This window comes from Diceros bicornis, chromosome 18 (assembly GCF_020826845.1).
Source record: "Diceros bicornis minor isolate mBicDic1 chromosome 18, mDicBic1.mat.cur, whole genome shotgun sequence".
Taxonomy (NCBI): domain Eukaryota; kingdom Metazoa; phylum Chordata; class Mammalia; order Perissodactyla; family Rhinocerotidae; genus Diceros; species Diceros bicornis.
Genome location: NC_080757.1, coordinates 60,685,503 through 60,711,072, shown reverse-complemented (window position 1 = coordinate 60,711,072; position 25,570 = coordinate 60,685,503). Strand labels below are relative to the sequence as shown.

General features: G+C 56.2%; 2 protein-coding genes across 3 annotated transcripts in view; one reads left to right on the top strand and one right to left on the bottom strand.

Annotated features, from left to right (window-relative positions):
- Positions 1-19,309, top strand: part of SLC38A10 (solute carrier family 38 member 10) — a 42,764-nt gene extending 23,455 nt beyond the window's left edge. For both annotated transcript variants that reach the window (XM_058561847.1, XM_058561846.1), the window contains 6 exons: positions 5,930-6,086; positions 12,171-12,338; positions 12,665-13,096; positions 13,682-13,786; positions 17,523-17,684; positions 17,951-19,309. In XM_058561847.1, coding sequence (XP_058417830.1) covers positions 5,930-6,086; positions 12,171-12,338; positions 12,665-13,096; positions 13,682-13,786; positions 17,523-17,684; positions 17,951-18,981 — 2,055 coding nt within the window. In that variant the 3' untranslated portion in view covers positions 18,982-19,309. The remainder of the gene's footprint in view (positions 1-5,929; positions 6,087-12,170; positions 12,339-12,664; positions 13,097-13,681; positions 13,787-17,522; positions 17,685-17,950) is intronic.
- Positions 19,310-22,792: 3,483 nt separating this feature from the next.
- Positions 22,793-25,544, bottom strand: NDUFAF8 (NADH:ubiquinone oxidoreductase complex assembly factor 8). The gene is made up of 3 exons (XM_058561852.1): positions 25,444-25,544; positions 25,177-25,287; positions 22,793-23,039 (listed from the first exon to the last, which is right to left on the bottom strand). The coding sequence occupies exons 1-3, from the start codon at positions 25,525-25,527 to the stop codon at positions 23,010-23,012; spliced, it is 225 nt and encodes a 74-aa protein (XP_058417835.1). The 5' UTR covers positions 25,528-25,544; the 3' UTR covers positions 22,793-23,009.
- Positions 25,545-25,570: the final 26 nt, after the last annotated feature.

Sequence of the window (25,570 nt, the reverse complement as noted above, 5' to 3'; positions counted from 1 at the left end):
CTCCTCTGGGCTTTGATGCTATTCTTTTTATGTATTTTAATTTTACATACATTTTAACCCCTACAAGACATTATTATTATTGTTTCAGATAGTCAGTTATTTATATTGATCCTTGTGGCCTCTTGGTTTTCTGTCACTTGGTCCCATCACCTGGCATGCTTGGTAGTTTGTGGACATTGTGTTTGAGAAATTGTAGAAGTTCTGGACGATGTTGTCTTCCATCCAGCTAACAGAAGATGGGCAGAAGGGCTGTGTCCAGTTGAGGCAAATCTGTTTCTGGTTTGCCCTCACTCCTAGGGTATAGCCCTTCCAGGGTCTCAACTAAGCGCTATCACCCTCAGATTGCTAAATTCTCTGCTTAGCTTTCATCTTGGCATCTGCTCTCTGTGGGACACTCTGCACAGCTGGTGGCTGGCACGTGCCCCAGGGGAGAATTGCACACAGAACATGGGCATCTTTCTCTGAGTTCCCTCTTCTCCAGGATCATAGCCCCTCAAGTTCTGGCTGCTGGGGAGCCCTCCCTTTTAATTCCTGGTGCACAACCCTGTGCATCTGTGCCAGCTCCAGGCTGCTGCTCTGTTATCCCCTGTGCTTGGCACCACTGATTGGAAAAGCCTGACCTCAAGGCACCTCAGTGCTTATCTGTGTTCTCAAGTCTCAGCTGCTGAGGTGGTTCACCATTGTCTTCAATCACGTGATTTTAGTGAGTTTTAGGAACCCCTTATAATATGAGGAAATTAACCCATTCCTTGCCAAATTGCAAATATTTTTCCTAATTTGTCAAGTCCCACTGTTTTAGTCTATCAGATTCTTTTTAGGGGGAAAAAGTCATACTTAGAAAGACCCTCCCACTCCAGTATTACTTCTAAAAATTTTTTCCTCAGTTCTTCTAGTACTTCTGTGACTTCATTTTTTCGTTTAAATCTTTGATCCATCTGTGTTATATTTTGATATAACAAACAAAGTAAGCATCCTAAGTTTTTTCTAGATGTCTCGCTAGTTGTTAGAACACTATTAATCCATTACTGATAAGAAATATCACCACTCTCATATATTAAATTCTTGTACATATTTGGGCCTAAGTTTGGGTCTTATATTTTAATTCACTGGCTGGCCTGTCCTGTCACATGGCTTTCCACACTGTTTTAATTACCAGTCTTGAGATAGTGCCCCCTGCTCTGAAACACTTTAATTGTAATCCCTCTTCTTCATTTTTATTAATAATGTTTCTAGATATTCTTGCTTGTTTAGATATTCTTGCTCTCTGCCAGTTTTACTGTAGTTTTTAAAATCTAGAAGGCTTGAATTTTATTAACTACTTTTTGACCATGTGTGGAGAAGATGGTAAAGTTTCTCCCCCTGAGCTAGTGTCCTGGTGAGTTACCTCGTGAGTTAGTTCTGGAATGGACCATCTGACCATGGTGTAGTGTTGGCACGTGCTGCTGCGTTTTGTTTCTGAACACAAGTATTCTGAGGAACACACTCAGAAATGTGGCAGGAGTTTGGCACGCACAGACCTGGGGCCTGGAGGGCACCTGCTTGGGGTGTGGCTGGGCTCCTGTTCCCCTCCTGTCCTGGCAGCTCCGGCTACTGCTCTGTGGAAGGCACAGACCTGGCGTCAGGCCCGGAGTTGGCTCACGCAGCCTGCCTGAGGGCTTCTGGGCACTGTGGAGCCTGTTCCTGCCCACGGACCTCAAGAGGAGCCAGGAAAGGTGGGGGGCATGGGTGTTCTGAGAAACGTCCTCAGAAGAATACACCGGAACTGTGAAAACACAATTGGCCCCTATCTGCCATCATGCCATTCACTCTGTATCTTGAAAATTGGAGAAATCGGAGGATCTCTCTAGTCCTGAACAAAGCAGAGGTGCTTGGGTTCTACTGTCTGGAATCGATGCTTCTGCAATTGACGTGCTGTTGCCCAGAAGCCAGCAGAGGGAGCAGGAGGCACTGATGGGCTGCTGAGAAGATACCTGAGAAGGGGCGGGTGGGACCCCAGAGCCGGGAGGAAGTGTTCACGGCACAGCCTGCCCGAGGCCTCCGTGCAGCCATTCTCCAGGGCAAAGAGGACCGCTCCTGGGCCAAGGAGCTAGACAGCAGCAGCACCTGGGGAAGGGCCCCGAAGGCTGACCCTGGGCTCCTGGGAAGATGTCAGTAAGTAAATGCTCACCATGACTCGCCGAGAAAATGAGCCCCTACGGGTCAGCCATCTGACCTCAACTGGAGCGTGACACCCGAGATCCTCAGGGCTGGGGTCCACATGCTGGGGTGGGGTGCCTGCCTGACACCACACTGACCTGGAGACCCTAATCGGGGCATGTGGCTGCAGGGCAGCAGAGTCCCTGCCTGCTGGGTGACCTGGCTCATTACTGAGGTGCAGCATGTGAACCTGTACGTGCGCAGACGCTCTGTGGTGTCAGAAAGGAAAGTGAACATTTGCTCCTCACCCCCGGCTGCTTCTCTCTGCTTTTGAGTCGGGGACCCCTAGCAATCTGGAGGCCACGAGTCACTGCTCAAGGGGTGCTCTGGGATGCCGGGTCATGTGTGGCCCCCAGGCCAAGCCCCTGGGTTTTCCAAGCTGGGGCTAATACGTCAGGGTGTATTCACGTGTCTCCTCCAGGCTGGCACTGTGCTGGGTTAGGAAGAATCGAAGTCAGCAGGGCTCCATAGTCAGATGTCCAGCAAACGGGGCACATTCATCAACTTTGTTCCATTTCAAAGCAGCCCTTTGGACTTGCAGAAAGTTGTACCCGGAAGGTGTGTGCTGTGGAGCTGGGCTCAGGCTCCGGAGGTGAGACTGAGCTCGAGGCATGGGCGCCCCTCCTCCTCCTCTCCTGAGGCCGTGATAGCCCCTGTGCCCCCGGCTGGCTCCACCGGAGTTCCCAATCAGTCCATCCGCTCCTGACCAGTACAGTGGAGAACTTGGCCCCTTCCTCCGGGAGCACCGTCTCTCCTCATTTGGGACTTTGGAGAATGAGCGATTACTCTTGTTCACGCACGTTCAGCAGTCAGCCTCCCAACCTCAGTGGCGAAGCAGGAACCCAGGAGCTCTGGCCTCTCACTGATCCTGGGGCCTCGTAGAAGCCTCAGGTCTGTGGACGGGGTCTGTGGTCAGTGCCTAGTTGTCACGGCTGCCTTGGGGGACTTGGGCAACACCTGTGTCCTTTCCACATGCCTGGCCCCCCAGTGGCGCCCGATGTTGCCATGTGCGCCTGTTTCTGCCTGGCTCTGGCTGACTCGCACCTTCCAGTATGTGCCCATGTGCAGACTGCAGTCTGGTCACTGCATCAGCATCACCACCTAGACTGAGACTCGCTCGGTGTCAGGCAAGGCTCCACAGTGTCCTCATGGACACCTGTGGCATTAATGTCACAGTTCCCCTCAAGCAGGGTGGCTCTGGCTTCCCTGCTTGGGGTTTTTGTGGGCCCACGGTGTTTCTTCACAGGAAAGGATGAGAGTAAAGAGCTGGGAGGTGTGACCTGTGACAAAGGCTCTGGCTGGGCCAGCGGGCTGCTCACACTGTAGACAGTGGTCAGCTGGCGAGTGCCCCGCACAGCCCAGGGGTGGCTAGCAAGCCAAGTGTGTCAGGTGGCTGCAAGGTGTTGGCAAAGAGGGAGGGTGGGGACTGCTGCCAGATGGGGGAGCCAAAGGACATGCTCCACAAATGGGGACATGGGGTGTCTCAGGCAGGTGGCAGTGCAGGTGTGTGCATGGTGCCACGTAGAGCTGGGTTCATTTTCTGGAACTCCTGGCTCCATGCAGGCCCTTCTTCGTAAATCGACCTTAAACTGATGCTTTCTTGGTCTTTCTCAGGAAGCTTGCTGTCTCTCAGCATTGACAGAGTTAATGTTTTTTATTTTGCATTTGATTTTTTTCAGTAAGCCCAGAAAGCTGAGTGTTGAAATAAATCTTTCAAAGTCATGGATGAAATGTTGCCTTTGGCTTCTCTGTCTCCCATGGAAATGTTCAATGATGTCCTCGTAAAAATAACCCAACATAAAATGACCAGCCAAATGTCTTCATCTTTGTGTCAAGACCATTTTAGGGTGGCTCAAACCAGGGCTTGGAGGGGAATGGGGTTTTGCTGCTGCCCTGGGGGGTTGGGGAACCCCAGACTCATAGGATTCCCACCGAGCACTGTCCTCTGTGTCGTTCTGGAACTGGCTGACAGTACTGGGCAGAGTCGCTCTTTTTCCCGTTTCAGTATTTAAGGACTCTTGCTCAGGTGTGGTCATTATCCTGTCAGTGCACGGGAGTCCAAGTAGGGAGAGGAATTTGTTGTTGTTATTCTCAGCGAGGTCATTTCTGCCATTGCCTGGAAAAACATGAAATGCAAAGGATTTAAAGTTTCTGTTTTAAAACTACTTTGGTCATATTCGGATACCATCATTGCTCCACAAATCTTTCCTTCCTGGTAAGAAGATGTTATATGCTGATCTTTGGGCACACAGCTGAAGCTGGGCATCTACACGCTTCTAAGAAAGTAATTGGGGGCAAGGGGCGGGGCTCAGGAGCTCTTGGCCCTGAGCTGTGTGTTGTAGAGTCTGCAGATGCTGCTCGGACCTCAGAGGCACAAATCCCACTGCATCCCCACACGCACCTCGGGCGGCCCTGCACCATGGCCAGGCCTCCCGCACTGTGGCTGACCCCAGGAGCATGGCTAGCACTTTGTCTTCGTGAGCGCTGATCCAGCTCAGTGTTCCTGGAGTGGCAGTGAAGGAAATGGACTTCTTCCCTGAGGTTTTTTCCTAGCTGGTCAGCATCTACCTTTAGGGGTACAGGTCCTTTCTTCCTGTGGAAATCTCTCTTCTCTAATTGTATTGGACCTAGGAAAGTCTCACCAGTTCCTTTGATCTGATATTTTAGAGTCAACATGCCTTTCAGAAAAGGGTTTTGAGTTCTGGCTCTGAGCCCAAGTGGCGGGGTCTCCCTGGCTCTCCGGCAGGCCACCTCACGGGCTCCTCTCCTGCAGAACTCTGCAGAACCAGGACTTACTGCTTCCTGGGGAGAGCTGGATGGGCTGGGCCTGGGCAGGGCAGAAATAGCAGCATCCACTGCTGTGGCGGCATGAAGAACACAGAGAGCGCTGGTCCAGCATGTGCACGTCTCAAAATAGCAGGAGCTGCAGGAGGAGATGGAGTTATATAATGTGGGGTTGTACTAAATTACTGAGGGCAGCATTTAGGATTAGCTGTGGAGTCCCTCACAGGAGGGCCGGGGATGAGGCCCCTTGACAGTCATGCCTCCAATGCAGCTTACTGGGCAGCACCGATGGGCACCCCTAGCTAAAGGGGGGCAAGGAGCCGCCGCCTCCATGGTCCTCTCCCCATCTGCACGCACTAGGTGACACTGGGGGACAGGTCGTTCATACTTGGGCTGTGAGGAGCCAGGGACCCTGGGCTGGGCCCTCTACACAGCCGCTGGGCGAGGGGGTGGGACACGCAAGGGCCCCACTTCAAGCTGGGCAGTTGCCCCGAGATTCTTGCTCCTCTGGGCAAAGCCATCAAGGGGCCTGATTTCTGCGGCCGTGGGCATAGGCGTGTCCGGCCGCTGGGTTCTCCAGCAGGCCTGGTCAGTGCGCTTGGGTCTCTGCCAGTGAGTAGGCACCTTCGTGTCGTACACAATGCCCTTGCTTTCTTCAGGTTCCCCTCTTGCCACCCCCAGCCAGCCCCTCCCCCCATTGCCAGTGCAGCTCCAGCAGGTTTGGCCCATGATTCTGTCATGTTAATCAGTTCAGGACCTTCATCTCCTAGTGGCCAGCGATGCTGGTCAGCAGGCAGGAGCACGGCCTGCGTGCACTGTGCCCCCAGGCCCCTCCTGCTATGCTCATGGAGGGGGCTTCATGCCTGCGCACCTCCCGTCTCCCCTGGGAACGGTAGGGGTGTGGGCACTGTGTGACCTCTTTTGCTCTTGAGGCCTTTGTCTCATCCAGGTAGTACTCTGGGTCGGCGTGGGCATCCTGGTGGTCAGCACATACATCACCCTGTCCGTGAGCGAGGAGACCCCCATGGACTTGGCAAAGGAAGCCCCCGGCAGCCAGCTTGGAGAGGCTGAGGGCGCGATGAAGGTAGAGGCTGCCCGGCTCCCAGGTAGGCGGCTCTCGGGTATGCACATGGATGCCCCAGCACTGTCACCTCGGGGTCCTGAGATGTGGGCTGTCTCATCTGCCCGACTGCCTCTGTCCCATTTGGGTGGTGGAGTAGGGTGGGGGACCTCCAGGGTGCTAGTCGGGGGCAGCCACCTGCGTGCACGGGACAGATGGTGGATGGTGGATAGTAGGGCTGGGATCTCAACGCCCACCATTCAGCGCACTAATAGGTAAGTAAATTTGTGGGTATTGCTCACATTTGTTTGTTTCGTTTTGTTTTAAGGGTGTGAGTTTTGAGCCAGGTTTCACCTGGACAAAGTCAGTGATGCCCCCTCAGCGTGCCTCACTGTGTCCCGGTATTATCACCTGCCCTTGATAGAGTGACAACCCACACTCCCTCCTGCAGCTGCGGGCCCTCCTCAGAAGGCCCGCCCGTGCTGTGGCCCTGACACCCCACCTGTGGCTGTGCTTGTGGGGGTGTGAGGATGTGTGGTTTCTGAGCATGGCTTTCCGGGGTACAGCAGGGACTCCATTGTGTCTGGGGGTGGTTGGTGTTTTGGGGGACCAAGAGAGAAGAGGCTTCTTGGAGCCTTTGGCCCACCCAGGCATAGATGGGAGGGAGCTGCAGGGAGGGCTCCCTCCATGCTGGCCCCTTGCTGCCCAGCCACATCAGGCTTGGGTGGTGTCTACGATAACATTCATTCTGAGGACTTCTGCCCTGACAGTGGTTGGTTTTTATGCATTCACATGAGTGGTGCATCCAAGTGTGTCTGGCTTACCTCCCCTGCAAAGAGACCCATGGCTTGGATTGAGATTCGCCAGGCTGCCAGCCCAGCATGCCCCTGGCGAGGAGGCCCCTCTGAGGAAGCAGTGCCATTTGCTGGTGGATTTCAGGTGCTTTTTGATGGTGATGGCTAAGGAGTGCCTGCCCCGGGTAGGAGCTCAGTCTCCTCACCTACCGTGACTTACAGAGGAAACAGTCCCGAAGGGCTGGCAAGAGAGGCGGACGTGCTCCGGGTGCTTGCTGGGGCTGGCAGGCTTGACAGCAGTTGGAGGCACGTGGCCCTCAGATTTGTTGCCGTCTCTGTTCCGGCTTTACCTCCCTGTGCTTGGAGAGCCCTGGCGGGAGTCAGTGCCCCACACACACTCCCCTGCAGGAGAGCAGTCTCTCTGGGGGCACTGTCTTCTGTGGGGGCCCTGAGCCCAGAGTAGCTCTCTTCTGCCTTCCTGCGAGGGCCAACAAAAAGATTACCCCTTTGCGGGTTCCTTGCGGAGAGGACCCCTGGGTATAGCAGGGTTCACCAGAGAAACAAATCACTGGTCAAAAGCTGCCTGGGTGTCCGAGCCGAGTTGTGCAGATTTAGTGATTTGGACGGGAAAAAAAATCCACTTGACGAGGGAAGTGGACGTCGTACTCTCACCCCTGTTGACGCCCGGTGGGTTCCTTGGGCTTGTGCACTTTGGGGACAGCCCCAGCAGAACTGGACTCGGGCACTGGTGTCCCCTTTCTCAGCTGGCTGCAGGCCTGCCTGGTAGTGGATTTCTCTGCATTAGCACCAGGCTGCTTGTCCTGATGGCGCTGCGCAGCCTCCAGCCCACGGCCAGCGTGAGCAGCTGCATCCTGTCACGGAGGCGGGCTGCGGGCCGCTGGCTCACCTGGAGCCCACTGTGGCCACATCTGGTTTCCATTTCTTCCATGAGGCTGTAACTAAACACATGGCCCCTCTTGGAACCACATGCTGTTTGTTTGTAGCGCATTCTTGGTTTTTCTCGCCCCTGGCCTCCCCTATAATTGATGGGTTGCCTCGTTGAAGCAGAGCTGGGCCTGCAGGGGCCTTTGCCGGGTGTGCACCGTGTCGGACTTTTGCCCGTTGGCGTGTGAGCATAGTTTTATTGGTCTCTTTGATGTCACAGAGGCCAAAATGGTACGGACTTGCTTAGAGCCCTGCCCCAGCCCCAGGACTGCCGATGGGAGTCCTGCCCTCTTGGGACACATGTGACCAGCACACACGGCCTGGCGCTCTCAGTGAGCACAGAGCCCAGGCACACGCTGGTGAGGTGCACAGCAAGTCTGGAGGGAAGAGGTTGCTGAACCCCATGGAGGCTCGCGAGACAATTATCCATTAAAAAAAGGTGAATTAGGCCATTTATCTTGTGTTTGATAGCACCCTAGAGGTCTGGCAGGGCTGGCACAGACTTTGTAACACTCTCGGCTCCCTCCTTTGAGTGCAGCTGTGTCCCCTTTCTTCCTTTCCCCTCCCAGCATCTGCACCCCTCTTGCGCAGTGTTGGGGAACAGCCTTGGCTCACATGCCTTGTACAACTCGTCCCCTCCTCCCAGCTGGAGGACACAGCTGTGCCTCTCTGCTCGGTGTGAGAGAAGAAGAAGGGCCAGGACGGAGCCTCTGGGTGCCTGACTGGAGAGCAGACCAGGCCTTCAGTGGCGTGGACGGGAGGAGGGCCTGCGGGCAGCGACAACACATCCATGCATACAGACTCAGGTGGCAGAGGGTGACCACAGGCCCGAGTGGGAGTTCGCCACTGTCCCTCCCTCTGCTCTGTCGTGATGTTTCTCCCGAGGACTCGCCCCGACTGCCGCCTATCACCAGCACAGCTCCCATGCATGCAGGCGGGAAAGCGTCTGAACTCCTGCGACAGATGCCAGCATGTGTGTGAGGGAGATATGGCTCCAGGCACGGCTGCCTTCTCTCTAGTCTGGGAGCAGCGTGGTCCTGCCTCAGCTCTCCCTGTGCCCTGTGAGAAGAGGTTTTTAACAGCTGCCGTGCTGCATCTCGCGCCCCCCGCCGCCCCTTGTGATTTCTGTGTGTGAGGACGCAACAGCAAGCTCACTGCACTGGTGCCGTCGAGATAACCGTGCCAGCGCAGCTGGACTCGGAAAGGCCACTCAGGGGCAGAGAGGGCGCTGCCTTCCATGTCCAGCCCCAAGTGACCTGGGCCCACCCTTGTAGGTCCCCCAGGGAATGGCATGCCTGCCTCCACTTCTTGCCCGTGGGCAGATGCACCTGTTTGCAGGAGAACCGTGAGGAGGGAGCCAGACTGGTGCCAAGGCTGCGACCCTGCTGGGATACTAGTGTCCAAGGAGCCGTTGAGATTCCCTCACCTTCAAAAAGAAAAGAGAACATGATAGTCAAGGTTTCCCCTACCAGCTAAGTTAAGAAGAGTGGGTTTTAGAAGTAAGCCCTCAGTGAGTAATCCTTTCTCAAGGCGACGTGGAGGGCAGGCGCTTAGGAGAGACAGAAGTTGGTTATGGGAAAGTTACCCAAAAGCAGGGCCTGGCTTTTTAAAGTAACATCAGCTGGCTATTATTGCTTTCTGAGTGCCTAGCCCCGGGGTCCTGTACGTTTCCTGAACCTGGGGTTCTCCAGTTGATAAGGACTCCATCTGTGGGACTCAGATGTAATTTTAAAAGTCACTTGAATTTGGTGCTTGGCTGTCAGAGGTGACTGCTTCTGTCTATTACTGGTCACAAGATACTCAGAGACGATAGCCAGTGACCAGCAGGGAGCATCCCCAGACTTGGGACAGGGGTCTCGGAGGGGAGAGTCAACAAAGAGGAGCCCTGGCCCCCAACCTCTGCCCCTAGACCCTAACCCCCGGCCCCACCTTCCAAAGTGGAAACCAGCCTTGGATGCAGATTTCTCCTCTCAGTGGACAGGGGCAGCTCTAGATGTCGTACCCACTAAACTGCCATGTGTCCTGGACCCCAGAGACAGAGCCCAGAGCCACAGGTCTCAGTCCCTTTGGTCCCATCTCCCTGAGCCAGTGTTCCAGAATGACGGAAGGCCCACACTGGATGCTGGAAAAGAGAGTCTTGACGGGTAACCTTCTGTTGGCCTGCCTTAGGGGAGCTCCCGGCCTGAAGCACCATCAGGAGGGTGTGTGTGTCCCTTGTCACCACGCAGCACTGTTCTGAGTGTGGAGAGAGGCCACTGACAACCTAGAATGCCCGAGCGGATGGGGATATACCACCTGCTGCAGAATGAGGCCTCAGCACGGAATTTTCCTGGGTCTGGTTCCTTTTGCCAGGGATTGCTGGCGAGTCATCGCTTTTGGTAACTGGAAGCGATGACCTTGAGGATGAGCGAGGTGGGCTGGCCAGCTACTCACCAGAGAGGACCCTTTGGGAGCCCTCTGGGGTTTGAGCCAGCCCTGGTACGCCCTCTGCTGGCCACTCCTGAGCCCCACTGCTGCTTGCCTCCCAGGAGAAGTTGGGGCCAGAGCCCCCCAGCTCCTACCCCACGTTGTTGCCTGGCCTTCACAGGTGGAGAGCCACCAGCCACCCAGGGTGGTTTCCTGTCTTTGCACAGCCCACAGCCATGTCGCCATTGGAAGCTGAGCAGGCGTTGGGCTGTTTCAGTTATTAATTCTGAAGTTTTAGTTGGTTTCAGTGCAGCCAAGAGGCGTTGCTGGCCAACTGTCCTGATGCAGAGCTCAGTTCTGTTTTAGGAAATGCCATGTCCTTTGCCTGCGGACAGCTGGGAAGGGCGGAGGCTGGGCCGATGGCCTGTAGGGTCAGGGAGCCCCAGGCCTCTCGGCCTCACTGTGAGAGCCAGGGCCCTGCAGATGGTTGCGAGTCGTGCCTTCCCGCTTCCCACGACATTTTCCAGAGGGCGGTCCCTCCGGGCCTGGCAGACCGCACAGAGCTCCCCTGGGCCCTTCCTTTACACCTAACGTGGGCTAATTTTGTTCCCTGCTGAGAAATGAGCGCCCAGAGGTGACTTGGTCCTGTGACAGATGGAGACTTTCCTTCTTTTCTCATGTTTTTCCTTCCCCTCCCGGCCCCTTTCTGAACTTTGTAATCCACTAGACAGACACCTCTTGATTTATGGCAGTTCTGGGTTGAGACAGGGGCCTGTGCCAGGGGGTTAATTATGTGGTGGAGACAGAACATTTTCACCTGCTCGGGCGACAGCCGCACGCTTATTTGAATCAGCCACTTGGTTAAACTGTACAGTCCAGAGTCAGCTTCCTGCTGACTAGTCCTCCAGCACCCAGCAGGGTCCCTTCCCCCCACGTTTGTTTAGGGGACAAGCAAGCGTCTGGCTGTCCACCCATGTGAAGGTGCCTCCCCAGACAGGCACATCGAGTTGGCCCAGGGCATTTCCTGTCCTTCGGGAGGCAGCAGGACCCCATCTGAGCAGGACTATTGTGAATCCCCCCAGATGTCCCCACTCAGGTCCTTCTGGCCGCAGTGCCCCACACATGGGCTTGCCCCAGCAGCACCGCCACCCACAAGGATTTCAGTCTCCCTTCCTGGGCAACTCATGTCCCGAGATGAGAACAGAGGTTGTCTCGGGCTTCTGAACTGAAATGACTGTTTTTTAAAGTTTTTTCTCTAGATAGTTCTTTAGTTTCTGCTACCTTAGCCTAACATGTAGAAAGTGGGGTTTTCATGGAGCCAGTTTCCTAAGAGGTGCCACTTGGCCTGGTTCTGTGGGCCATCCTCGTGCGCCTCTCCCCTCTGACCCGCGTGCAGTTCCCGTGCCGGGAGCTGTCAGGCTTTCCAGGGAGGCTGTGTGGGATGCGGGTGGAGTGGTGCCATGGGAGGTGGGAGGGGACAGCTTTGCAGGCTCTGCCTCTTTTTCTCGTCTTCTTTCAGTACTAATTTTCCCATCAGCAGTAAGACATTGACGGGATTGCAAATCAGCCTTCCTCATGGCATTTTCTTAAGCGCCTCTTGTCCCCACCCCCCAGTCTGCAGCAGGGGGTTGGGTTTTAGCAGGTGGTTGTCCCCACAGAGGCGCTGCCAGGTCGGCTGCCCCCAGCCTGCCACACGTGGTGGGTTCGTGCTGCCCTCTGGTGGTGATAGCTACCAGTTGCTTTTCTGCACCCAGTTAGGTGTAAATTGCATTTTGATATATTTTTGTTATGAATACACATGAAAAATGACAATTTTCTGCGCTACTTAGCTGCTAATGATTGAACAGGAAGAAAAATAACTGTGTAGGCTCTGCCATTGAACTGGGAAATGTGGTTACAATCCAGGGAAAGCCGCCTGGTGCCCATGCTGATTGGCAGTGTAGCCGTGTGGAAACACTGCTCAATTAGCTGTGCCATGCTTACAGGCCAGAATCCGGTTGTAGACGTGGCTGGGGATGGCCGAGAGAAGCCGAAGCTGCCAAATGAGAAAGATGAGATGGAGCAGGCCCAGATTAAAGGCCCCGTGAACATGCCCGAGAGGGAAGACGCCGAGGAGAAGCAGGAGGAAGTGCAGCTGGATCGGCCCGGTCAAGGTGGGGTGGCCGCCTAGCTGGAGGGCAGAGGGCGAAGCGGGGCGTCCTCAGGGCTCTTCCCCTCAGCCCTGCCCAGGTGCTGGTCCTCTCTGCCTCCTCAGCCTCTGATTCAGAGGGATATTCTGCCCCTGGCCAAAGCAACTGGTCTGCAGCTCCCCCTCTTGTAATTTTCCAGAAATAGCATCAGTCCTCAGCTAGACAGCAGTCAGATCTGTAAAAGGTGGCACTTGCTGGCCCATGTCACCATTGGGCACTAGAACCCAGTTCACGTTCCCTGGGCCATCCTCCCCTGCCCACTCCCCCACACGTCCTCTGTCTCTTTCCAGGTGTTGCAATACCTATGGGTGAGGCCCACCGCCATGAACCCCCCGTCCCTCACGACAAGGTGGTGGTGGATGAAGGTCAAGACCAAGAAGGACCAGAAAAGGAACATCCGTCCAAACACATGAATGAAAAGGCTCCTGGGGGCAAGGGTCAGATGGAGCCTCCTCTGCCGGATTCAGAAAGAGAGAGACCTGGGCAGGACCAGGCCTTGGAGGCAGTGGGCGGTCTTCCTGAAGATCCCCAGAAGGTTCCAGAAGAAAACAGCCAGCCAGCCATCAAGCCTGTGAAGAAGGAGCTGGGGCCAGGCGATAGGGGCGTGCACCCCGAGAAGCAGGACGCCCTGGTGGCAGGTGCCAGAGAAAGAGTAGATGGTGTCCCACTGCCAGGCCACGCCGCAGGGGCCGTGGGCCAGCCGGCGGAGAAGAGCGAGGCTGGTGGGTGTCAGCCTGGGCCTGTCTCAGCACCCTCTCCTCTTCTTGAGAGGATCCCTCGTGTGGGGCCGGGCAGGCTGGGCAAGGGACAGGAGGGTCTGATCACCCTGCTCCTGTCTGCTTTCTTTCTCCTCCCACAAGATTAGCATGTGAATGTAGCATCCCCTGCAGCAGCTGTTGGGGAAAACCAAGAGCCTGGTGGCTTGACAGCTACTATAATATCTGTCACACAGTTGTTTGCCAGACCACTAAATGTCAGGTGCCGCGCTGCTCCTGTGTGTCTGGGCATACAGGGGGGACGGCGCGCGAGCGCTTGACAGGTACCATGTTGTTAAGTGCTGTCTAAGAGCTGGTTAGCATGGTTCCTGCATGTTAATTGGCGAAGGCAGTTAACACTGGCTCGCTGCCTATGAGATTGTTAAATATGTTTTTATTACTCCCTGGTAACCATCAGCTTGAATATATACTGTGCTGATGGGGGAGGGAGGGCAGTGGAGGGTAATTTTAGGAAGCATCTGCCACCTCTGTCCCTCCTCTACCTTCTTCTGAGTGTTTTGCAAACCTCCTGAGTCTTCGCTGTGTGTGCAGGTGGGAAGGCTCCCCTCCTGGCTGGCGCTGGGCCACAGGCCGAGCTGCGAGAGCAGAGGAACGTGGAGGGGCAGGGTGGAGACCACGCTGGCAGCAAGTTGGAGGGTAAGGCCTTGGCTTTCTCACCGCATCCTCCTGGGGCCAGGGGACATCTGCCCTTCCTGTCAGACCTGGAGCCATGACTGGGAAGGAGCCCTAGGTGTGCGTCATCTTGAGGGCCTTTCCAGGCCACCCCAGCCTCTGCACTGTCCGGCTTCCTCCTGAGGAGAGACCTGAACTAGGTCCCCCTTTCCCACTAACAGCTTTTTCTCCGGCACCTCTCTGGGAACATTTTTTATCTCCTTTTCTCCCCTTAAGAAAGAATCTGTTGCTCTGTCACATGGCTTTCCAGTACCATTTGTATTTCATTTCAAAGCAGATATGTTAATATTTCTAACACGCATGGTATTTAAAGCCAGCCAGGTGTGGGGGCGTTAGTGCACCCAGACGTGTAGCTTATTTTGAGGATGAGAGGGCCGGGTGACTGTTGTTGCTCTGTTTTAGCACCTAGCCTCTGGCAGCAGCTCCATCCCCTTCGGCTGCCCCCCTCAGCTTGGGGGGACATTGGTATCCACCTGCGTGAAGACCCATCACTTGTCCCGAAACGAAAGCCTGGTGAACCTTTTCTCTCCAACGAATAAGGCTTGCTCTGAATCCTCTTCCAGACCTTCAGGCTCATTTTGAGGTGACTCCAGCTGTTGGCTTTTGAAACCCACCTCCTCGTGGCCTCTCCTGGTTGGGCGCTACCTCTGTGGAAGAGGTGATGGCAGCTGTCTTGGCCAGTGATCGTCCAGTGATTTCTTTGGTGACTGATGGGCTTCTATGCCAAGTCCCACCCAGGCTGCGCCCCGCCCGAGACATCACTGTATTTGGTAGCAGCATCCGAGGAGCGGCCCCCATGGGCCCTGCGGAGACAGCCAGCTGGAAGGAGCCCTGGGCATGGGGCTGCTGCAGAGCCTTTGAACAGCCAGGCCTGGCAGGCAGAGCCAGGAGGTGATGGGGTTTCTGGAGTTCTAGAGCCACTTTAGGAATTTCACACACGTTCCTGCGTCTTTGGTTTTAGTCTCCCTCTATTTGTTGGTTCCAGTTCTTATAATTTGTTACCTAAACCTGTTTGATTCTTTTCTATCTGAAAAGAGAATTTTTACGGTTTCCTATTCTTTCTTCCGTACGCCGCTCAATGGGATGAACAGCTGAAATCAAAAAGATAGTGGCAGGTATGACTCGAGAGGAGTGTGTTCCAATAGAAGGCCCATGTGTGGAGTTTTTATCTTTTTTTTTTTTGTGAGTAAGACTAGCCCTGAGTTAACATCTGATGCCAACCCTCCTCTTTTTGCCGAGGAAGATTGGCCCTGGGCTAACATCCGTGCCCATCTTTCTCCACTTTATGTGGGACGCCGCCACGGCATGGCTTGACAAGTGATGTGTTGGTGTGTGCCCGGGATCTGAACCTGCGAACCCTGGGCCACCGAAGCAGAGCGCGCACATTTAACCGCTGTGCCACCGGGCCGGCCCCTGTGAAGTTTTTAAAGATGCAAGAGCAGAGCTAGTGTAGGCATGCCATCCCAGTCACGGCCTTGCATGGAGCACGTGAGGCAGAACCCCAGGAGCTGCACGCATGGTTTACCCCCCGGGCTCGGCCACAGCCCTTCAGTTGGGGTACCCCTGACACCCCAACTCACTCCCTTCTTTTACAAATCCCCTGGTCTTTCTTAGCCTGCTGTGGTTCCGCTGTCGCTAGAGGACAGCTGAGTGCAATCTGTGAGTGCTGGTCGCTTAAGGCCCCACCTAGGAAATGGGGCAGGGGGCCTGCATGTAACTTCTGCCGTATGCATGGCCCAATATTAATATATTCTGCACGTATATTAATATCCAGCGGCTCTCATCCCATCTGCGAGTCTGGTCCCCATGGTCCTGATGGGCCAGGTGGGAACCCAGAGCTGCACGTGGGGCTCTGGCTGTGGGCACAGCTTGTCACCTCCAGTCTGTTTCACATCTGTCCCATGTGTCGCTTCCAGCTGGACATGGCACCACTTCCCCTCCTTCTCCAGCATCAGTCCAGGACTGGTCTTCCAAAGAGCCAGTGAGGCAGTGGGGCCTGCTCTTCCTGAACCTGCCCTGGGGACAGCACATGGGGCCGTCCTTGTACCATCAACCATTATATGGTCATGAGCCACAGGCACCCAGGGTGACAGCATGGCCTGTGGCCTAGGAGGCTGGTCTAGATCCCTGTGGGGATGACGCTGTGCATGTCCCTCATCTAAACGGAGGTCTGTGGAGCCCTGACCTAATCCACAGGACATGGCCTTTCTCTGGCAGGCGTCTTGATGACCTTAGGATGTCTGGATGGGTACCAGGCAGGGCGCAGGGGCTGGCCCTTCTCCTGTCCTCCCTGTGGCCCTGTCCTTCTGTCCTCTTGTCTTCCCCTCTTGCCCTCTCTGCAGTGGGCCCCAGCATGCTCCTCACGAGCCTGCCCACCTCTCTGTCCTTGCACCAGGCTCCAGGGAGAAGCCACTGCAGTCCCTGGGAGAACGCCGACCCCGAGTTGTCTGTCAGGTCACTGGTCACCGCTGGGGAGAATGGGCCAGCATGTACATGTGTGCCTGGCACGTGGGGCTCTCAACACTCGCAAAACATTCTTCTTTCCGGTTTGAACTTTTATACCTGACAGCCCTAACCAGTTACATCATCTTTCATAGCTTCCTATTTAAAGACATATGTGTCTAAAAGTTACGTAACTGTGGCTGTTCACTGTGAATAGCTGACCCAGTGCTGAAGCATTTGCAGTAAATGGGGGCTCCCCTGTGTACCCCCGGGAGGCCACTGCTGGCGCAGGGTGTTCAGACCTGGGGCCTTCCCTGGCTCCACATTCCCGGGTGGGTGTTCTGTGTTCTGTGGGTGTGCAAGAGCATAGCAGGTCCTCTTACACACACCTGCTGCAGCTGGCCTTTCCCTCAGCTCCCCTGCTGTCCTTCCATGCTGGCCTGCACCCAGCTTCCTCAGGGCTGGTCAGGACCTGCTCGTGTCAGCAGCTGGCCTTGGTCTCACTGAGGGGAGACCAGCTTTTGTGTCTGCTGAAAAGGAGGACAATTTTGTTTGTTTTTAAAATTCTCGCCTTAGAGGAAACTTTTTTTTTTTTTTTTTTTTTTGGTGAGGAAGATCAGCCCTGAGCTAACATCCATGCCAATCCTCCTCTTTTTGCTGAGGAAGACCGGCTCTGAGCTAACATCTATTGCCAATCCTCCTCCTTTTTTTTTTTTCCCCCAAAGCCCCAGTAAATAGTTGTATGTCATAGCTGCACATCCTTCTAGTTGCTGTATGTGGGACGCGGCCTCAGCATGGCCAGACAAGTGGTGCGTCGGTGTGCGCCCGGGATCCGAACCCGGGCCGCCAGCAGCGGAGCGCCCGCCCTTAACCACTAAGCCACGGGGCCAGCCCAGAGGAAACTTTCTTAAAGTAACAATATCCTTTTTTTAGAATAGTTTACAGTTTAAATCACCCAGCCCAGATCGTCATCGTTGCTGTCCTGGCACACAACCTCGGCCCTTCTCTCGGCATTTATTCCCAGTGACTGACAGTAGGGTAGCTGGGATTCTGCTGGGTGTGTCGAAACCACAAGCTGGTGTGAGAGCGAGGCAGTTAGAACGATCACAGGCCACCATTGGAAAGGCCTTGGCTGTGCCTGGGGAGGGTCCCACAGGCGACCTTGGTGTCATTGCCGTGTGTCTCACACCACCCTCAGCCCAGCCTGGGCCTCTGCAGCCTCAGCAGGCTCTGATTGTGTGTGTTTTCTGAATACCAGAAGCTGGCAGGGCGGAGATGCTGGACCACGCTGTCCTGTTGCAAGTGATTAAAGAACAGCAGGTGCAGCAGAAGCGCCTGCTGGACCAGCAGGAGAAGCTGCTTGCAGTAATCGAAGAGCAGCACAAGGAGATCCACCAGCAGAGGCAGGACGGCGAGGAGGGCAAGTCCAGGCTGGCAGAGTGGGCAGAGCAAGTGGGCAGTGGGGGGGTCTAGGGCAAGTGGGGTGTCACTTAACGCGTGAATGCCACAGCATCTCCTGGTGTCCTGTGTGGCTGGATCTGTGGCTCCGTGGCCTAGAATCCTGCTGGGCAAATTTAAGTTTTGATTTGTATTTGTTAATTGCTGACAAGTTGGTTCTTTTTAGTCCCAACATCGGTAGCTTCTTATCATTTCTGTGGCTAAATGGATGACCAATTTCATTTGCAGTGGACATGCAGCCTGAGCCTGGGGTGGCCGCTCTCAGAGGTAAGGAGCAGGAGGCCCACGATGGAGGGATGGCAGAGCGTGCCCCTTTGCAGCCTCTGGACCCTGTACTTGGAGCTCCGGGGCACAGCCAGCACTCTGTGGAGGAGCCCAAGGGGGCCGCAGGCAAAGCCCCGGCTGGTCCTCCTGGCGGCGGGGGTGCTGACGAGGAGCCCCAGGCAGCCCAGGCTGAGCTGAGGGAAGGTTGGCAGGGTGCTGTGCCCGAGGCGGCTGGCGCTGGTGTGCAGGAGCGGGTCCCTGTGCCAGACGTTGCCAGGGCACCTGGGAGCCCAGAGAAGCGTGATGCTGGGGAATTCCCCGGGCAGAGTCGGGATGTTTTTGACGGAGGCTCCCAAGAAAGGAAGAAATCTGGAAAGGAGGTGGCAGCTGCTGGCGCCAACATTCAAGAGGCAGACGCGCTGGGGGCAGGGGCAGAGATTAGGGACCCTCACGTGAAGCCCCAACAAGTGAGCCGTGACTGGGGACCTGCAGGCCTGTCCAGCAGGTCGGGAGGAGCAGCCCCTCCGGCCCAGGCTGAGTTACGTCAGCCGGAACACCGGGCTGTCTCTGCTGGGGCTCACGGTATGCAACAGGACGCTCACCCAGAGGCGGGAAAAAAGACCCTCGGTGGGGACCATCATCTCGGTGAGGATGCTGCTGTCCAAGAGCCCGAGCAGAGGCCGGACCCTGACCTGGGGCCCAAACTGGCCGTCCCCGGGGCTCAGAAGCCAGACAATGCCAAACCAAACCGAGACCTGAAAGTCCAGGCCGGCTCTGACCTTCGGAGGAGACGGCGGGATGTGGCTCCTCTTGCAGAGGTGGGGCCAGCCTCAAAGGATGGGGTCATCATTAGCTTTAACCCCCTGCCCGATGTGCCAGTCAACGACCTCCGCAGTGCCCTGGAGACCCAGCTCCACCAGGCCGCAGGGGGTGCTTTGCGAGTGGTCCACAGCCGCCAGATCAAACAGTTGCCCCAGGCCCTGGAGGAGCCCTGAGCACCCACTAATGGCTGCTGTCCTCCTGGTCAGCTGGTCTCACCTGGCGTGCCCAGGCCATCAGCAAACCTGGACCACGGTGAGCACTGAATTCTGGAGGTCACACTCTGAGTGGAAGTCTGAAAGATCTCTAGCTGCGGCATCATTTTCCAGAATGGTCTTTGCCATCACTGTGGCACTTGTTTAACTTCTCCAGGTGACTGAGCTCACCACGGCCAAGAGAAACGGCCACTCGCTAAGACTCTGAGGAGATGTGTCGTCTGTGTAGGGCCTTGAGGTCTGTGACCCACCACCTCTGCTTTCTCTTAGAGACAGGTGGGTCCTGTGCAACTGAACGGGATCGTGTGATTGAGGTGTCAGTGCCCTCAAGTGTGGACACAATCCCCGCACACAGGCTGCCCTGAGAACCAGCCATCTGGCCCCAAATGTCCAGTTACTCTGAATTTTAATTATTTATCTAATGTTCTCTACGAGTGTTGTAGAAAATCTTAATAAACATTCTACCCTCACCCTGCTTCTCACAGCGTATACTGCTTCACATCCGAAGGGTGCGGGGGTGGGACTGTGCACCCATCACCAGGCGTCAGAAAACTGCCCTCTTCATGGTCCCCTCTGCTCTCCACATTCTCCACAGGTCCCAATCAAATTATTATGAGATTAAAAAAAATAACACCACTGATCTCTCGTAGTGAAGCCGGTGTCGAGGTGAATTACCTAAAGGAAAACAGTTCAGGATTCCGTATGACATAAAGCTGTGACTGGAGGTCACACTTCACAGTGACGTGGGAACTGGATGTGTCACAGCACCAGAAAGACCCCTAAGCAAGCAGAGCTGCTGCTGCTCAGAGCTCATCTGGACCTCAGTGCCAGGTCCCCGGCCAGCCCACCGACGGGAGGGGAGGGGAGGGGAGATAAAGGGAGGGAAGGCCGGGCGGCTGGCACTGGGCAGCAACTTGTTCTCAGGTGCAGCCCCTCCCTCGGGTCTACAGTGCTCCAGGTTGTCCTCTCTGGACCCAGCTCATCTGGTGGGAGGGTTTTTGTGGTGTTTGTCTCGTGTTTTGTTTTCAAGGAGCAGAAAAGCCAACTTTAGCCTGAGGGTGGTCGGCAGGTGTACCTGGCAGGTGTGGCGGGCCGTCCTACCTGCAAGCCCAGGGCCTTCACCTGCTTTGTCCCATGGGTGCACCTCACTCCCCTTCTGGGGTAGGGGCACGCTCCAGGCCCTGCCACGAGGGGTCCATGTGGGCCGCACACTGACCACTGGCCCACGGAAGGACCACGGCTGCACAGAGGCTCCAGCCTCGGAACTCGGATCATGTTCTTCCCTGGCACCTTTAGAAATCATTTTATTTTTTCTTGTAATTTCTGTGTCATTGGGCAGCCTGAAGACTAGAAATGAACAATAAAAGGAGTGGAAACTTCTGGAGGCCAAGCTGATTCCTCCTGAATGCCAGGGCTGGGTGTGGGGGCCAGCGCAGGGGCACTGCGCACACAGGAAGGCACCCTGTGATGGGGGCTGCCTCGGGTGCTTCCAGTCCTTCGTTCTTAACTCAAAACAATTCCAAACAAACCAGGCTTGGTGGGCAAATGCCTTCTGCGCGTTTCCCTCAGATTGAAACTCTGTTAAGTTTTTGGAGTGGGATTTTATTTCCGGCCCTTTTTCCTGGATGTCTTAGCTGGACCCAGGTTTCCTGTCCTTTTCTGGAGGTCACACCACCCTCCTTTCACTTTGTCCTTAGATCAGGGCAGCCTGAGCCCCGCTCAGACTACCACCTGTGACTGGAAGTGCAGGGGACTCTGCCGTTGCCTGCCCCCACTGCACCCCCAGGACACACACTGTCCCAGTTAATGCTCTTGTTCCCTCCTCCTGGCTCTCAGCTCCACTGTTCCCCAGTCAGCAGCCCCTCAGGGAAGGAACAAGAAACATCTTCCCCAGAATCCGGGCAGATCTCTGTTGCCAGAACTGCAGGGAATGGAAAGGGGGCAGGCACAGTGCTTTGCTTTCTGACCACAGAGCGCTCCTCTTTCTGGGTCTCATGGCTGGTAGGTGTGGCCAGCGGTCCCAGCCAGAGCAGCAAGCTGGGCCACCAGTGGGCCACCCTCCGTTTTGGCAGCTGCACTCAGCAGACACGGGGCCAGGTCTCCCCTGGATGACTGGGATGCGACCCTGCCTGCAAGGGCTCCCATTCTAGAGTGGGGCCACCAAGCCCAGACTGGGCGTGAAAGAGCCGGGGCCTTCACTGAGTGTAGGCCTCCACTGAGCAAGGAGGGAAACCCCAGTGGAGCTGAGCCCTCAGGGAACTTGAGACGCCCTCACCCGAGGGCCAGGACAGGTGAAGCGTATGGAGCCGCATGTGATGAGTTCTACACAATGATGCAGCTGTGCAAGTGGCAGAAGTTGTCTTTGCTGCACCCCAACGCCAACTTTGTCGAATTCCCTTCAATAAATGTAGTCTTGAAGATGAAGCGAGTTGGGGGACGCCAGAGAGGAGCAGGGATAAAGGCCAAGGAGGTCGGGAGTTTGATCTGTGGAGCATTGCCTGGCCCTGCATGAGATGTGAGACGTGTGGTGGGGGCTTCATCTGCCCTGGTGGATTGGAGATTGAAAGGACGTAGGAGCACCTAGTGGGACAGTTCTGGAAGGTCTGGAGCAGGTGTGCCCAGCAGAGATGCTGGAAGCTGTAGCCAACAAGCTGTTGGAGGTCAGAGTGGAGAGGGCAGGAGAGTCAGGAAGAGAAGTCTGCCCGGTAAGGCGGGGCACACTGGCTGGGCAGGTGTAAGACAGCAGAGTTGTGGTCAGGGGCTCTTAGCAAGCCTGCTGCCCTGGCTCACCCCTTCCTCCCTCAGGTCCTCGGGCTATTTGTGGGCCTCCCGTCACCCCTGGCAGGGGCAGGGGGCTCGTGTCATCAGTTTCTGGACCTTAATTCCAGTGGTTACTGTGAAATGTGACTCTGCCCAGTGGAACAGAGCCCGTGAACAGCGGCTAGCTTCCCCTCTGAAGCTGCCCAGGGAGCCCGTTTCATTGAGATGGATGCTCACCTCTCAGAGATGTGGGGGTTTCACCACTGGGGGAGGTCAGACTAATTCTGGAGTACTGCTTATAAGACGAAACAGAAGCGCAGACCTGGGCTCCTGGCAGGGGACTTTGGACACCAGGGGCTGGGTGGAGCCCAAGGACAGTGTGACCTCCAGGTCCCTGGGAGGAGGCTCTTGGAGTGCAATCCCCATGTGCCCAGCAGGTGGCACTCAGGACCTATGGAATGGTCAGGGCGGCAGGCACTGGGGGTCCTGCCAGGTCTCACTGGGCCTGCGACCGCCAGTGTGTACTGCACCCTTAACCTTATTCTCAGGACAAGTGGTGTGGGGAGTGCGGGACTAGAGAGGTCAGGAGCTGTGGCTGGGATGGGCTCGGACTGACTCGAGAGGGGGCTGTAGAGGGGCAGGTGGGTGGGCGGGCAGCCCACACGAGGAGGGCAGCCTGCAGCCTTGGCTGATCTCAGTGGGTTCCTAAACCAGAGCCCCTCTCGGCTCACACCTTGTCTTCACTGCCTTAGTCTAGAAGAGCAACCCCCCATCCTTTTTTCCTGGGTATCAGATTCCCTGCAGAGCGGATCTCTTCTTCAGGATGTCACCGTCCTCTTTGGTATGTTCTGTAAACTGATAGTTACCTCTAGAGGCTCCATTCGATTCAGATGACATACTGGTGAAAATGCTTTAAAAAGGGAGAATCATGAGGCAGCTGTATTCCCAAGGCCCACGCCCTGTCAGCTGCTGCAGGGAGAAGCCAGGCCCACGCACACACTATACATACAACAAAAGAGAGATCTACATGATCTGCCTCCATCTTTATTGCTGGTTCACTCATTCTAACCCAGAACACTGCTTCCCCCCCTGCCCTCGGCTCCCCCTAACATGTTTAGGTCCTTTTAGCCCTAAGAGCTTTAGATGTTTGCTCCTTGGGGCCGTCAGGACCAGGCACCCAGCTCTGTGCCCTCGGGCAGCAATGGATGTGAAGTACAGCTTCCTCCTTCTTAACGGCCTCCCCTCCAGGTCTTCTCAGCCTGGAAGAGAAAATATTTTGTCTGAATGTGTTGTTTCCAAGTTGGATGTGGCTCTAAAGAAAGAAACCTACCACACTAAATGCCATCTTCTAGCAAATACCTTACAAAAACCCTCGCCGTGGGTGTGTGGCAGGGGCCCAGCTGGCTGGAGCACAGGGGCCCCTGGGGCTGGGTCTCCGGTTCAGCCTCCACAGGCCCAAGGGCTCGATCTGCTCCGTGACACTGAGCACGCACCACAAAGCCACGCCTGCCCGCGCCAGACCCTGTGCAGGCGCACCCCCCAACGCACCCCATTGAGTCCTCATAAGGTGCAGGAGCCCCTTCTTACAGGAGAGACTCTGAGGTCACAGAGGCTGAGACACTTGCTCAGGGACAGGGCCCACAGGGACAAAGCTGGAACTGGAGCCCAAAGCCCTTTTGCCTCCTCATGCAGCCCCACCAGCGCCTTGGATTACAGGCAGAACAGGCAAAACTGGGTTCATCGGCATGTTTCCTCATGGTGAGAAACACGCCAGTACCCTAGTCCTGAGTTTCAAGTACCCGGGCCTGCAGTCAGGTCGTCTTTAGAGAAGAATGAATGGCACGTGAAGCAGCAAAAGGCTCCTGAGAGCAGGGTACACACTGCAAAGGAGCATGAGCAAGTCACACATGACCAGATACTGTAATAGCTGCCGACTAACCACAAAAGGTGGGAGAGGAAAACCTGCGTGTATCTCACATGTAAATTCTTCCAACCAGGAGTGGAGGTCTGTCTCCACTCCAACAGAGTGGAGGTCTGTCTCGTCCCTTCCTCCCCTCAGGGGGGGCTGTACAACAGGGAAGCTGCCAAGGGGCAAGAGGCAAGTCCAAAGGACACGTGCAACTTTGGATGAACGCCCCCATCAGATCTGAGGTTAGTGACAAGAGCTGACGGCGGGGTGGGGTGCAGGATAAGGCCTGTGTGTCCCAGCCAGAATAATCGCAAAGAAGGTGCAAGTTCTCTGAGCCTTCTGGGAAATGAGTAAGTGAACATCTTAAACTGAAGAAGCGGATATCCCATGTACTCGCAGCCCTTCTGCTTAGGATGATCCTGGAACATCAGGAAACTGTGCCTCGGGTTCCCTGAATTCCGCCGAGCTGACCCAACTGCCCTTTCTCCCGTCCAGTTCTCTGGATCAGCAGCTCTGGGAAACAGAGCTGGTAACTGGCATCATGGCCCACCCCAGACCCATCAAATCCGGGGCACCAAGGGTGGTGACACTTTAGGCACCAGCCCAATAAAGCCTCATCGCAGGCAGCCCCCCCGCCTCCTGCTGTGTGGCACTCCCATCCAGGCCAGCTTCTCCCACCTCCTGTCACATCTGCATCTCCTGCAACCCTGCCTTCTCCGAGTCCTTTATGAAATCGTGCAACCAGAACACTATAATTGTTTACTTGGGTACAGCGCTTGGCGATTTTCACTGGCACAGCGTCTGATCAGACAAGGGTCACAAAATGCCAAAGCTCAGAAACAGAAGGGACTTGCTGTTCACTGATTAGAGGCAGAACTGAGTCCAGAGAACCATCCAGAGAGCAAACAGACTGTTCCCACCACAGCCCACTTCCCCAGTGAGAGCCGGCCAGTGCCGTGGACTGGAGAACTTAGCCTGCCGTAGCCTCGGTGCTTAGACCGAACCTCGGATACATGACCTACAGATTCCCCTTCCACAAAATGGGGGTGTTGTACGGGGAAGTCGAGGGTGCGTGACTGCCCCTCAGTGTGTGCGCGGTGGCCCGTCCGTTGTAACCGCCTACACACAGCACGCCTGACGTCCTCAACACCAGCGAAGCTGAAACACGGCGAGTGCGAGGATGCCAGCTACCCAAGTCCCGGGTTGGGGTTCGTTTGGGCATCACCCCCCAGCGACAGTACCACGTACAGTGAGAAAGCGCTTTCGCACACACACCATCACCACCGTCACCCCCACGACGAGGCTGGCGCCCCCACGTGACAGACACCGGCATACAGCTCCGTGGCGGCGGGGATCGCGCGGGCGGGGGGGTCGGCGCGCGCGTCGGAAGCACCGGCAGGCGCCGGTCACCGGCCGCACGAGAAGAGAGGCGGACTCGTGGGGGCCCTGCTCCGGGTCCCCACACCAGGCGGGCGGCGCACACCTACCGCGGCGAGGAAGCAGCACCGCAGGGCCTTGAACTCCCGCGCGCAGAGATCCTTCCTCAGGTGGCCGCCCTGGGCCGTGGACGCCTGCACGCACCGGCCGTAGGCCGCGGCCTGGGGATGGGGAGAGGACGGGGATGGGCGAGGGTCGCGGCGGCAGTCACCGGGACCAGACCCCGCCCACGCCCCCCGGTCACCAGCGAGCGCCCCGCCGCCCTCCCGTGCGGCCCTTCCTGCCTCGCAGGCGCTGCCCCGCCCGACGCTCCTCACCTCGGCCCCGCAGGCCGACAGGCGCTCAGGGAAGGCGCGGAGGCGGCTTCGCACGCGCCCCCATACCGCTCCGTTCCCCGACATGAGCGGTCCTCCCGACACCCGTGGACGCCGCCATCTTAGGCCC

Excerpts from the sequence above, each read along its gene's own strand:
- NDUFAF8 (XM_058561852.1), bottom strand. The coding sequence starts at position 25,527 with ATGTCGGGGAACGGAGCGGTATGGGGGCGCGTGCGAAGCCGCCTCCGC. Across the intron at positions 25,288-25,443 it reads TGTCGGCCTGCGGGGCCGAG|GCCGCGGCCTACGGCCGGTG; the intron begins GTGAGGAGCGTC and ends CCCCATCCCCAG. Across the intron at positions 23,040-25,176 it reads GGTGCTGCTTCCTCGCCGCG|GCTGAGAAGACCTGGAGGGG; the intron begins GTAGGTGTGCGC and ends TTTCTCTTCCAG.